The sequence below is a fragment of the Xiphophorus couchianus genome, chromosome 12 (genome assembly GCF_001444195.1).
Source record: "Xiphophorus couchianus chromosome 12, X_couchianus-1.0, whole genome shotgun sequence".
NCBI classification, from domain to species: Eukaryota; Metazoa; Chordata; class Actinopteri; order Cyprinodontiformes; family Poeciliidae; genus Xiphophorus; species Xiphophorus couchianus.
Window position 1 is genome coordinate 20,369,457 of NC_040239.1, and position 15,086 is coordinate 20,384,542.

At 41.1% G+C, this 15,086-nt stretch overlaps 1 protein-coding gene across 1 annotated transcript in view; it reads right to left on the minus strand.

Moving 5' to 3' along the window:
• Positions 1-15,086, minus strand: part of arb2a (ARB2 cotranscriptional regulator A) — a 165,166-nt gene that overhangs the window by 137,099 nt on the left and 12,981 nt on the right. The window contains exons 5-6 of the mRNA XM_028033735.1: positions 11,287-11,352; positions 8,490-8,681 (exon numbers count right to left, since the gene is read on the minus strand). Of these exons, the coding sequence (XP_027889536.1) occupies positions 8,490-8,681; positions 11,287-11,352 (258 nt within the window). The remainder of the gene's footprint in view (positions 1-8,489; positions 8,682-11,286; positions 11,353-15,086) is intronic.

The window sequence follows — 15,086 nt, forward strand, 5'->3', positions numbered from 1 at the left end:
TATGCTGCACAGCACATAGTGATAGAGTTGAAAGATATTGTTTAAATTACTGGATTCCTGGCCAAGATGTTAAAATTCAATTTTAGCCATTTATTAAGCTAAGTTTGGGTCAGAATAACAGGTTCTAGTATTTGCTAAGTAACTGTTAAAAGCACAACAAAGACCAAAGTTACAGACAGAATAATTACTAAACAAGATAACACAATATTTATCTACTGCAAACTGTCCTCATTTATCAATGTCTTTTGAAACAACAACCTCTGTGTTTTCCTGGCCTGAGGATGAACATATCGTCTTCATATCATTCTCTAAGAAACAAATACAGGCTCCTTGCCAAGAGAAAGTCAATAGAACTACAATCAATACTCTGCTACAAGGTGTGGACACACAACACAGATAGGAGATGATGTACGATTACCTGGAGCACATAGCAATCAGCTGCATTCTCATGCAGTATGCACAATCGCACGTTAACTTACATGTACATTCGCATACATAACGCAAAAGGCACTTAATATGCAAATGTATCTATTTCAACCTGAAGATCTCTCCATTGTTCGTGGGGAAGAAAGTGAGAGGGCCGATAGATAAATGGGTCTCTAGATATCAAGCTTGGATGTCAGTTGATGAAATTTCGCATACGGCAGCAGCAGTGCTGTTAGGACAGGGAATACCACCACAAAAATAATGTTTTCTCTCCCTCTGATCAATTTTTAATTTGGCCCATGCAGCCGAGCCCTTGGCGGCTTGGCCCCAGTAATTATGGTGGGTTATTGACAGCTGCCTTCCCGGGGGAGACTATTTAAAAGAGGTTTAACCCGAGAGCAAGTCCAGACCCCACAGCCGCCTTTGAACGTGTCAAGTGCATTGATCTGAGCTGAGACCTTCCCACCTGGAGGTGTGTGTATGTGCCTCAGTGTGTGTTGCTTGTAGGGCTACTGTTACAAGGCCATGGCAAGGCGGAGCATCTTACAGGCTTTAACAGACACATACTCACTCACCAACATTAAAATTGTCCTCTGGCTAAACCTCACTTGCTGGCAGAATGATACCTGTCTGACCTGTGCAGCCACCTGATGTCCTGAGTATGACCAGAACATGCAACACTGTTCCTTGTTTACACAAGAGGAAAACACATTTACATACAGGTTAAATAGAACTTCAGTGGGAAGGGGATGAGCTAATGAGAAACAGAGCAAAAGAATTGACTTAAGAGCTGAAGAACATAATAATATAAATGCCGTGACACAACACAAACAGAGTGTGCAGCTGATGTTGAAGAAGACATCATCTGACCAAAGAGGGAAAAAAAGCGAAAAAGAAGGAGGGGGCTGACAGAAATTAGTGTGATTTCTGTGTTTGAGTTTGTCTGCCTCACTGCCCCCTTTCAGTCTCCTATTGAAATTCTGGGCAGATAGAAACCCCACGGCTTTTGACACACTCCTGAAAACGCCACACCCCCTCTTTCTTCCCAATGAGACTCCAGCATCATGCCTGACTCACTATCAGGAGAGTGGCAGAGGGCACTTGCGTGAGAAGTGAAGACGACAGGGTGACAGCAGCCACAGATTGTTTTTTCTATTAGTGACCCTAAAATTAAGTTATTTATACTGACAGAGCATACAAGGCTTTGCAAACCCATTTCTAAACCCAGAACTTCTCTTTTTATTGCCAGATTACTAGAAATGTTGACATGTATGAAGGACAGTTTATGTGACACAAAGTTTTGCATAAATGTGAAGGGTCAAAGAAAATGATACATGGTTTAAAAATGTTCTATTGATGGTGAAAGTGTGGTAGTTGTAGTCAGTCCCCAAGCCTTTTTTGTGGGGGTAGAGAGTATCTATGAACATGAATTTTCAGGATGGTACTAACACTACTATGTTTTAACAGGATGAGGGCGAGTTCAAAGTTAGTGTTAGTTTTTATTTCAAAAAGGCCATTTTTATTGAGTTTTCAATTTATAGTCCTTTAGACAGAATCTCCCACCTGACATATGGATCTAAGAAGCTCTTCCAGAGTTATAGCTGCTACTCTGATTAACAGTATCCTACCTTCCAATTGTCTTACTAAGTTTGGAGTTTTACCATAATCTTTTTTTATAGATTTCAAATTGAATAGTGCTCTAAAATGATTAAAGACAGATAATATTTCATAAACATCTATGCAACCTCCCTCGCTGATCTTCAAAATGCAGTTTGCTTACTAATGTTCTCTAACAAACCTCAATCACAAACATATTAAATATATTTATTAATAACTTGTAAGGGCTGTTGATTGCAGTGGATGTTATTTAGAGGGATCAGTGCAACATGTGGTTGAAAACTACGTATTTCTTCCTTCCATGTCTTCGTAATGCACTAATTTGTGTTGGTTTAACACATAAACAACAAAATGTGATTAAACAAACAAGACTTAAAACTATTTTGATAATCATACTGTTATTGTAGTTAAATAAAGATTAAACAAAATTATTTTTTTCATCTTTGCTAAAGATTCCTGATCATTTGAACAGCCAACCAGCTGGATCTTGGTGCTTCTGAATTATAAAAGTGTATGGTATTTCTTTCAAAACTTAAGGCAAATTTTGTTCCTCTAGCGTTTGTGGCAAGATAAGTGTGCCTTAAAGAAGAAAAGTAAAATAACTTGTAAAAAGGTTGAAGCCAAAAACCTTTTGTTGAAGCCTTTTGGCTTTTGTTGAACTTCATTGCCTTCAATGAAGACAATGAAGTTGTCTTCATTTTAAAATCTAGGCTGTACTGAACGTACATAAGAGAAATGAGGAAAGACCACATCAAGGTAAACGTAAAAAGTCCTTCAGTGGGGACATAAACTAACTTCAGTTCAGAGTCTTATTGGCTACATCAGCAATTGACTGCAACTAATGAACCTGCCTTTTAATATTCAATATTCCCTCCTTGCTCAATTATTTTAACTGTAACCTTACTGTCTCCTCAACCAACCCACCATCACCCCCTCTGCAGCCCCACTCCATGCACCCTCCTCATCCACCATCTCAGTCTTAGGATGCAGAGCATTGACAGGGCCAGAAGGTAATGATACAGCTGCCATGATGCAACAAGCAGACCTGTCGACTGTCAGAAATTGAAATCATGAAGGAATAAGCTGTCATTAAGAGGCCCTCTCCCAGTAGTGGAGCTGTCAGATGGCTGCCTTCTGCCTACTCTCCCTCAATACTCCCGTCTCTCCTCTGCCAGTCCCACCCCATTTGCAGTCACTCCCTCATCCTTCTCTCATTTCTCTCTTCCCGAATCAATCCTTTATGTACTCTTCTCCTTCTTTCCTCCTCTGTCCTCGTCCAGCCAATCATAATCCCATCTCCTGCACCCAATACACCCCCGCTTCCCATCTCAGAGTCCTTTCTCTTTCCATCTGTACTTTGGTTGTTGCTGGAGCAGCCTCCTCTCCTTCCTCTCACCTGTCATTTTACCTCTAGGCTTTGGGAGTTACACCTCTTCCATGTGCACACACACGCACGAAAGACAACATGCAAGAGGCCTGCAAAGACAGCAAAAATTTCTTCCCCTAACTTAGTATTACTATACATACTCTGCCAAGTGTCAGAAGCTCATCCTTCACCTGATGTGATGCGTGTCTATATGTGCATGTTTTCTGGATCAGTGCATGTTCATGTACTGATCCACTTTAGAATTTAAACACACGTATTTCTTCAATCACATTAATATGTGGTCATTGCATCTCCTTTACTTGCCCTCCAACAAGCAAAGGAGGGCAGAATATATATTCCTAATATAAAACCATAATGCTTATTGTCTTTTCTTTATGCATGTGTGTCGATGCATCTGTGTCACATTGCAGCTGTGTAAGTCTATGATTAAAAGATGCAATCAGTGCTGTTTTTTTTAAGTTTTCTCCAAAAATTATCTGATTGGCAGATGCAGTACCATTGCAAAACAAAGAAGGCTGACTCAGACTTTCAAGAAACCTGCCAAAAACTTTCAGTGTAGTGCAGGTGCACCTCCTTGCACAACCGCACATACATACTCCCAACATCTCTGAGCCAAATTAAGTGTTAGGTCTCTGGGTGCTGGTGTGTTTTGAAAAGGTAAAAACTCCAGCATTACCTGATTGAGCTCCATGTGACCCTTTACTTTAGGCTTTATTTCCAGTCAGCTGGTCATGAGTAAAATAAGCTGCACTTTATGGTCAGATAGATAATAAAAATTACTTTTGTAAAATTTAAATAAATCTAAACCAGACAAAAGTGTAGCAATAATATCAACATATGACCGTGTATTAATATTTTTAAATTCAAATTTTAAATTGTGATAAAGGTGCCATGGTTTATATGTCTGTAGGTCACTTTGGTGAAAACAGTTCTGTTTAAATACAGACTTTACTGTAGCAGCATTGATGAACGCTAAGAGAAAAGCAGGTTATGCCTGCAGCACAAGTCAGTGTTCAAGTCAGTTCAAGCAGTAACATCTTAGAAGCTAATTTATAGGAGACAAAAATATAAAGCAATTGTGCCAAAATACTAAGGAAATATATGTGCATTTCTGATACTCATTGTTCTGACATTTAGCAAAAAGAAATAATGTTGGTAATCCTAACGGATCAGAATTGAAAAATGCAGCATTACTTAATGTCAAACAGTGAGGAAAAAAAGGTTAAGCTTCATTCATAAAGTTTGTGTAAATATCGAGTTTCAACTGTATATTATATAAAATTCATGACTGAATAAGCAAAAGTTTTGGGGGGAAAATCCATTACATATTATTATAGTTATTCTCTCTGATGGTTCAGCAGAGTCCTCTTCTGTGCATGTGCTTGAAAAGATATCAAGACAAATTTCCCAGTATGACATAATAAACCACAAACATGTCTTTAACAGTTGCAGACAGCATGAACTGAGTGGAAATGTGCGCCGCTTTCTTTCCAGCTCACAAACACACTACAAGGCTTGTGTTTGCCTTCTGCCTGGATGATGATTTGTCAGGGTGCGAGAACATGATTTCTTGTTTACAGTGATGAATGGGCAACACTCTCACTACACACCCATGTTCTCTATATCTAAGCTGTCACTTTGCCTCAGTGCAGCGCAAGCTTGTTCTTTTCGAACGGTGAGAGCAGGCAGACTGTGCAAGGCATGTTTCAGGATACCTGGAAAATCCATGTCAGAACATACGGACACGCGTGTAACCCCAACCCTTTCCACAGTTGTACACAGCAGGAGAGAGCTTTATACAGCAGGTCTTTATCATATTCAGGTGGATGAAGTGAAGGAATGGGTGAGAGAAGGGGAGAGCAGTATCCCCCAAAGTAAATTTGAACAGCAGGCCGATTAAATTACATAGATACTCGTGGTCACACTGACAAATGAGAACAAAGATGGGGAGGAAAATAATGAGACAGGCGAAGCCACCTTTTGCTTGCTGACAGAGATGTGTACATTTCTTAGTAATCATGTGGTCAGCACAGAAAAAAAAAAATATTTGCTTCATATTATCTCTGCTGTTTCACCTCAACCCCCAAGAATACATAAGATCCCATATAAACCATGTATTATAAAGCTACATAAAAGTTTCCTTGCATGATCATGATTACACTGACAAATATGCCTCATTTTACTAATGTGACAATATGAGCTTAAATTCTGAGCCGATAATGGTTTACTTAAAGTGTCATTCAAGAGTACTGAGTTGAGGTTTGCACCTGTGAATAAATGTCTGGCTGTGTTTCTCGTTTGCGGTGCCAGGGTTATGGGATGCTGAAGAACAATACAATTGTTCATCATCATGTAATTTTTATATAACCCCAGGGTAAACTCTTCTTTCCACCCTAGGCTGTGTTTCCCAAATTCCACAAATCCATAAACTTTCCCACCAGAGACAATAACATTTTGGACCAGGTCTACTGCAATGTCCCCGGAGCCTACAAGGCTGTAGCAGCTCCACATCTGGGCATGTCTGACCACATTTCAGTGGAGCTGATTCCTGTCTACAAGCCTCTGGCCTGCAGAACTAAGCCGACCACCAGAATAGTTCAGGTCTGGACTGAGGAGGCCTCCTCTGCACTTCAGGACTGCTTTGAGCATACAGACTGGAGTGTGTTCAGGGACGGCGCAGACTTGGAGGAATACTCATCGTCCGTTCTGTCCTATGTTCAGTTCTGCACCGACGCTGTCCTCCCTGTTAAGACCATAAAAGTGTTTCCAAACCAGAAACCATGGCTGGACAGCACAGTACGGGCCCTGCTGAAAGCCCGGGATGCTGCCTACAGGTCTGGAGACAGGTTGGCTTATAGCAGGGCCCGGTCGGAACTGAAAAAAGGTATTAAGCAGGCCAAGCTCCAGTACAAACAGCAGATTGAGGAACATTTCATCAACAACAACCCCCGAAGCATGTGGAGAGGCATTAGAACCATGACGGACTACAAACACAGCACTCAGCTGACCAGCCGCGACCCCACCCTGACACCTTAAACAGTTTCTTTGCCCGCTTTGACACGGCGGGCAGCAGAGAAGCCGTACATCTACCCCATCTGGAAGAGCAGCACCAGCCCCTCGTCTTACAGAAGCATCAGGTGACGTCCACCCTGAGGAGGATCAACACCCACAAAGCTCCAGGACCGGACAAGGTGTCAGGCCAGACGCTGAAAACCTGCGCCGACCAGCTGGCAGGAGTGTTTCTGGACATTTTCAATCTGTCCCTGCAGCTCGCCATGGTTCCTGAGTGCCTCAAGTCTTCCACCATCATCCCTGTACCGAAGAAGAGGTCCATCACCAGCCTGAACGATTACCGGCCCGTCGCTCTGACCCCGGTGATCATGAAGTGCTTTGAGAGGATTCTTCTGAGGTACATCAGAGACTTCATCCCCGCAAACCTGGACAGCCTTCAGTTCGCCTACAGAGCGAACCGGTCAACAGAGGATGCTGTCTCCATCACTCTGCACACAGCCCTGACCCATCTGCAGCATCCCAACACCTACGTCAGGATGCTATTTGTAGACTTCAGCTCAGCATTTAATACCGTCATCCCAGACAAGCTGGTGCTGAAGCTACTCGAGGTGGGGCTGCCCGCTTCACTGTGCCACTGGATCAGAGACTTCCTCACCAACAGGCCTCAGGTGGTGAGAATAAGTGGCTCAACATCGTCCCCACTGGTCCTCAACACAGGCACGCCGCAGGGCTGTGTGCTCAGCCCAGCTCTCTTCACCCTGTTTACACACGACTGCGTGGCCATCCACCCCACCAACACAGTCGTGAAGTACGCGGACGACACAACAGTAGTGGGTCTCATTTCAGACAACAACGAGACCCACTACAGAGAGGAGATTCTGCAGCTCACTCAGTGGTGTTCAGCCAACAACTTGGTGCTGAACACAGGGAAGACCAAGGAGGTCATTGTGGATTACAGAAGGTCCAGGAGGACGGCTCACACTCCCCTTCTCATAGATGGAGAAGTGGTGGAACGTGTGGACAACATCAAGTTCCTGGGCCTCCACATCACTTCTGACCTCTCCTGGAACACAAACACCTCCCACCTGGTGAAGAAAGCACAACAAAGGCTCTTCTTCCTCAGGAAACTGAGACGGGCTGGACTTTCCTCACGGCTGCTCGTGAACTTTTACAGGGCGATGATCGAGAGCATCCTCTGCCTCAACATGACTGTGTGGTATGGTAGCTGCACAGCATTGGAGAGGAAACAACTGACACGGGTGGTGAGAACAGCACAAGGCATTGTGGGATGCCCCCTCCCAGACCTGGACTCCATTTACACAGACCGGGTCAAGAAGAGAGCTGGATCCATAGCGATGGATTCCAGCCACCCGGGCCACAGACTGTTTGTGCCGCTGCCATCAGGCAAGCGGTACAGGAATATACGGACTACAACAAATAGACTGAGAAACAGTTTCTTCCCCACAGCCGTCAGAGCCATTACTCCCTGCCGCCCCCCCCCCTCCCACACATATCATAACCTCGCAGTCACACATACATATCCCCCACCCCCACACAGCCATATTGTTCTGCACTTTGCACTGTCACATCATCTGTACTTTGCCATAATTGGACCTGCTGCTACTTCTTTGGTGTGGTTGAGTGCCTTTAGTTAATTTAGTTGTATATATTGTTATTATTATTATTATTGTGTGTTTGCTTATTTATACTGTATATATTTGACCTTTTGCACGGGAGCTGCAATGGAAATTTCGTTGAATTCTGTTCAATGACAATAAATGCTATCTATCTATCTATCTATCTATCTACACTTGTATAAATTGTACAATGCAGTAAAAATGAATTAAGTTGACGGTACACATAGTGTGAGGTGACAAACCTCACAGCGACAAATTACTCACCCAAACATGCAACTCACAAGTTAGGTTGGATAAGCACACATTTAATTTTAGCTTAAAATTCATCCTAATAGGACAAAAATGATTACTGAGAAGTACCATGATTTAGTGCAAAATCTGTTTAATTTTGGACAATACTGAGACCCTACCTCCATGGCCTTCATGATGAAAGGGATCTGTGTTCCTGAGTCCAGGTCCTGGTTAATGATAAGCCTACGGGCCCACTGGCCAGCCCGCACCACACCACTGCCCTGGATAAGCACGAGCAGCTTGTTTGGATTAGTCAAGGCATCTGTGCTAAGGTAGATAAAACTTCTGGGTTCATCGTCTGTAGCATCCACCTGAAGATGAAGCAAAAAAACAAACAAAAAAAAAGTCACAAAAACAGGTACAATCACTGGTTTTAATCACAAAATTAATTTGAAGACATGAACTTGGAGTATACTTCTTTAGAAATGTATTTGACAAATGTTACAAAAAAAGGTCTTGCAACACCAAAATCTGACAGATGTTTTAGCAGCAATCCAATTTTTCCAACATTTACTAAGAGGAGGAAAATCCCATGTAAAGGAATAACTGTTCTTAACAAAATCAGTAGTGGCACGACTGTTAAACATTAAACAATTTCTTTAAAAATAGTACTGAAGCACTGTTTTTAAATGTGCACTTTACAATTGTAAAGTGAAACAAAGAAATGTCTAATTATTAATCTATATTTATATCCATGTGATATAAATATGATGCATGATGACCCATATTAATATACTTTTTGAAACTTAAGTGGTCTTAATTGTTCTTGGACTTTAACTAAAACATTTTTTTCCCCCAACAAACACTCATGGTGGGTCTGGTATACAGCTAAGGATGAAAATGTCAGAAAGCACAAAGTCTGTGCTTCATCCACGTCACTGGCTTCTTTGCATCCCTCTCAAGTATGCTTGGAAGAATCTCTAAGGAGACACTGTCCATAAAATCTATGGGTGGCAGCTGCAAGAACTTAATCCAAACAGACAAAGAGGGCCAAGTGGGGGAGAAAATCTTACCCTTTATTCTCCTGTGCTCCTTCATTCCCTCTCCTTATACTTGGCTGCGGTTAATCTTCTTAAAATCTGCGGTCATAAGTTCAATGCTACGCAGGTGGACGGACCCACCACTAACACACTAAAATACACACACGCACACTCTCAGTATACATGCAGGCGGGTGGGCAGAAGAGAAGCATAGGAGAGCAATTTTCCAGTGGAATAATGAGATAAATAGGCCAAGCAGATAAACCAGTAAAAGTGTATGGGGGCTAATGAAAGGCGCTGACTCCGGCTAGGTGATTTATAGACACTGTTAGTGCTCTGGCTAACTCTGGCATGCTTCTAAACACCAGCGCTTCCTAACATCGCTATAAAACTGGTTCTGAAAAATGATCACCATTTTTGTAAACAGAAAAAGAGCAGGGATAGAGAGGTAAAAAGGGGGCAGAAAAAAGAGACAACAAGCCTGTGACAACAAATAAAAAGGGATCAAGAATGTGCACTGAGCCTGGATGAGCTGGGCAAAGAATACTACCACAATGGCAGAGTGGAAAGTCGCCTTCAGCCCAACTGAATGCAAAACAGATTAAGCATCAGCATGCTGTGCCTATTTGAAATGACACATCACAATCCAGTTCTAATTTGTGGAGGAGACACTTTTGCACAAAGGATGTGTGCAGTTGGGAAAGACAGAGAATATGAGGAACACATAAAAAGAAAAACTGATGGAGAATTAGGAAAGCCGCCTTCTCAAAATCCACCTTTCTTATTTTTTTATATTTCTAAATAGGACACCCATTATCACTCTGAAGTGTGATTATTCACAGAACCTTACAATATTCACACCACGTGGCCTTTTTCACATTTTGTACTGTTGAGCCCACACACTTCAGTGTATATATTTGGATTTTATGTGGCAAACAAACAGAAAGGCTTAATTTACTGTAATACACCTAGAAAAGAAAATCCATTCAATTGTTTTCAAAAGTCACCCTACTAAACAGATTCCACATGTGCTTATTTTACACAGCTGTTCCATGAAGAGCTCTTCTTTCTAGAAAGAGCTCTTCATGGAGCTCTTCTGTTTATTTACTAAACAAAAGTTTATTTACTTCTGTTTAGTAAATAAACAGAATCAGGATGAGTTCAAATGAATTCATAAGAACTATCCGCTGCAATTTGTCACAAGCTGCATCTTCACTAACAAAAACAAACTTTGTGAAAAAGGTGTTCTCGTTAGATGAGACTGAAGTCGAAGCTTCTGAATGCCAACATTGCACTTCACCATTTAACACACTGTGGTAAATATGATGGTGGCAGCATCATGAGTTGGGGCTTCTTTTCTTCAGGAAGGAGGTCAGAACTTTTTTGAAGATGGATGGAGCTAAATGCAGAGCAATACTGGAAAAAGTGTGAAAAAGACTAAATATTCCAGCAGGACAATGGCCTTATGTGTTAAGATGGCCCAACCAAACTGTAGACCATGGGCAAATTAAGAATCTGTGGTAAAACTTGAAGTTCAACCTGAGTTTGAGCTATTTTGCAAAGAAGAATGAGAAAAATGTCCATCTCTTGATGTAAAGGGTTTACTGTCTCTAAAGAGTTGCACGTTTAATTTGAATAAAATTAGTTTTTCAAAGTACTGGCTATTGGAATCTGAATATGAATGCAGTTTTTTAAGATTCTTATTATAAAAGAAAAATCTCCAAACCATTGTTATAAACTAGCTTAAAGGCTAGTACTAAATTGCACTACATTTGAGTGCAATTAAGTACTACCTTGTGTTGTGCTTTTCAAGCAAGACCCCAGTAAAACACTGCAATATAGGAAAATATGGAAATGTTCAGCACCCATCAATAGTTTTGCAAAACGCTTTCTGACCATACTTATATTTAATTTTCTTAATTTTCAAAATACTTACAGGAAGAAATGTTTTAGTCAAGTTGCACTTTTTCTCCAACAGCTCGTAAACATACTTGGTGATGATCTGAAAAAGAAAAGCAGAAAAGGCACTGAGTCAGATATACTGACAACACTGTCTGATGGAGTTAATATTCTTCCTGGCTGCTGATACAAATAAATCTGTGAAAGAGAAACTGTGTACACATGTGAACAAGGAACCAGCATCCACAGTCATATTTGCCACCAAAAATATAAAGAAATGCTACTCAAAACCCCCATTTGCCCTCTAGTGTTTGTGCGCACGCGAACGACTTGAAAGAGTCTGGTTTTATACTGTACATGTGTGGGGGTGTGCGTGTGTTTGTGTGTACAGTACAGTCAGACAGTTGAGGTTGAAAGTGCCAGGAGAGGAAATCTCCTGTACATGCAAAGGGCTGATGTAAGTTGTGTTTATCCCTGCAGCCACAGCACTAAAGAACCTTGTATACAAAGTCACTCCTACCCCAGGCCAAGCCTTTCATGGTTCAGTGACATTAGCAACGTTCTTTTCCCTTTTTCCCCGTTTCTCTTTCCTTCTTTTCAATTTTTTCCACTTGCATCCTGCTCAACTGAGAACAGACAGGAGCACTTTGTGGAACAGATTTTAATTCTTGATCAGGTGTGAAAGACACAAACAGAGAACTAAAGACTGAGAACAGATGACAGCAAACACAACCGGTAGCTATAAGATGCAGCGCAGCAATTGATGATGGTTCCCCCAGCGGTAAGACAAGCCATGTGTCCCGTCTGTGTCTTAACAATGCTGTGTTGGGTGGATGCACCACGGGGAGAGCTGAGCAGCCTGGTGTCATGCTGTGCTGTGAAGTCTTACTTCCATGCGCTTTTGAAGTATCAGCCTTACTAAATCAGGAAACCAAAGGCCAGCGGTGGCGCCACAGTCACAAAGCGTGTCGGCGCTGCAGTCATGCTGAAATGACTGACTTCGAACACAAACAGGGATCTACCAAAGACCATTGCGCGTCAAAGCACAACAGATGAGGCTCAGATGTCAGTTAAGTGTGGAAAGAGGAGAACTTCACTTTGACTTAACAGATTGTGCACTCATTGTCTTACTGAGCCATTCATTTCCTTTTAATGTTTTCGGTTTTTGTTAAGTTGAACTGTCGCATAATTTTAAAGTGAGGAGATATTAATATGCAGTTTTCAAATGCAACAAAATGCCTTCAGTTGTCAAGACCAAGCAATGATCCAAACAGGTCTGGAGAAGTTTAAGGCGAGTTTCATTTATAACATGAGACAACTATTTGATTCTTTATTTGAAAATGGAACGAGTTTGACATAACTGCAAACCTATGAGGAAATGTTCGTTTTCCTAAACTTCAAGGTTAGGTGAGAAGCGCATTAATCAGAGAAATCAGAGAAGCAGCCAATAAGCTCTTGGTATCTCTGAAGGAGCTACAGGATTCTAATACTCATACTTGTCACATGACAACTTTTAGCAATCCACAAATTTGGTGCTTCTAAAGTGAACCTGTTAGAAGTACCAAATACTTATGCAAAGAGTCACCTTCCTGCAGAACACAGCTCTTACAAGCAGACAGAACTACAGTGGAATGGTTTAGATTAAAGTATATCCGTGTGCTAAAATAACCAAGACAAACTGCAATTAAAAATCTGTGGCAAGATTTGAAGAAATCCTCTCCATACAGCCTGACTGAACTGGAGTAATTGCAGTAAATGGTAGTTCATTGAAGTATTGACTAAGAGGGGCTAAATAAAGACGCCCGGTTGCCAGATTTTTTATTCATAAAATGTTTGGAAGCATTGAACTATTTTATTATTTATTATTATCACAATTTTGTACTACTCTGTGGTGGTCAATCCCATCAAATACCCTTAAAATATGCTATAAACTATATAATCAAATAAGTAGAATATGTTAACATTGTGCGCAAACACTGGCTAATAAATAAAATAAAAAAACTGGCTATGAGATTAGGATATCAATATGTCATAAAAAATATATATATTTTGTCAACTTGTGCCGACAAGGAAATCTTTAGATTAACCCAATCCAGAAGTGGCAGGATTTTCATAAGTTTTGATGTATGCAGAGGAAAAATATCCGTTAAAATGGATATTTTAAAGGATATTAAAATGTCAACCTTGAGAAGATTCATTTGAACTCTACTCTATCTAAACTGTGGATAATTGTTGAAATGGCAAGACCAAATAGAAAGTCATAGAGAGAAGAGCTTCACTCATACACTCAATGCCCTGATAAGACCAATATAATAATGGCTTTATCTCACAAGACGAAAGAACAAAATCAGGTAATAGGCAAATGTTAGTCTTATGACACAGAGACAAAGCCCAACAGACAGTCTAGATGATATGATCAATGCTACCATTTGACCTTGTGTCTGTGTGGGCTGAAGGGACGGACTGGGGGAGCTGAAGCAGCAACACTGAAACATACCAAACCTCAAGCAGCTAATACGCTAAAATGTCAGCTGCTCTGATGAGAACTAAAATGATTCCTGGCCTCGCTTTGCTCATGCTTTATGACATCAATAGGCTTCACAGGAAATTTCTTTTGCAATATTTTATTTGTTCTGTGCCTCAGGTGGCCCACGAACTATTGATATAGGATAAGGAGGCTGGTGGAAAATAAGAAAAGGGAACAAGAGATTAACAAAAGCAAGGTTGTGCAAACATTTACAAAGATAAAAATGTGCTCTGATAATAAATATGTACAAGTTTAATATCCAGATTTGTGTATAACCTTTTATATCAAGTTTTCTAAATGCTTTTCTTTGGTCTTACAAGATCTAACTAGCATTTATTTCTATTTTACTGACAACAGAATACACAGATCATGGAAACCAACACACACATTATAGCTCCTTCATCGGTTACCTCCTAGGACTATGTCTCAGCAGCTGATCAGTACAATAAAAATGGCCTCTTTGTCACCTAATTACAAATGTGTTATTAGTGCTTTAATGAAATGCCTGCAGGGAGCTGCAGTGCCATTGTCACTACGACAAGCATGGGGAGTGGATGTGGCAAATATTATCAAGGGACACAAAGAGAAACAAGAAGGGGAATGAAAGAAATAGATTTAAATTAGTTCAAATCAGTACATATACTATTTATTACTGCTTTATTTTTAAGAAAAGGCAAATACATTCAACAATAAACTGACACAGTTTCAGCTGCAGAGCTAATCACAGCATTCATCATTTTTGACCGTTACCGAACTATCAAAAACCTCTTAAATCCTTCTCTCTAAAGAAAAAGATTCAGCACAAGTCAAACAAAGAACAATTGTTTTCTTCACTGTGAGAGGGTCTGTAGATGGGACACTCTGATCTAACTTCTGCAGCTGTGTCCACTGTGTCTGCAGCTTGTTTGTGTAGGGGAAAGATTGTGGCGATGAACCAAGAAAAGGGGGATCAGAGCGGAAGGAAGGGACTTAAATTGAGGCTCAGTGGGAGGAAACGAGGAAGACAAGAAAGGAGAGATGGCAAAGTAATCCTCAGGAGACAGAGTCTCATGCCAGCTCCCACTGATGTGAGCACCAAAGAGGACAGAGCAGTGGAAGAGGGAGTGGAGATGGAGAAACAAAGGTACAGTGCACTGCCTTGATGAGACGCCTTGGAATGGGTGGGCTCTGACATCAGCTCCTTGCAAATCTGGAGTCATCCCCATAAACAGTCTCTTCATCACTTCCATGAGGTCAAGGTCTTCATGAAGAACACTGTGGCTGCAACTAGATATGCTTTTCAGAGACCTCCCACATACTGTGTCTGCAAG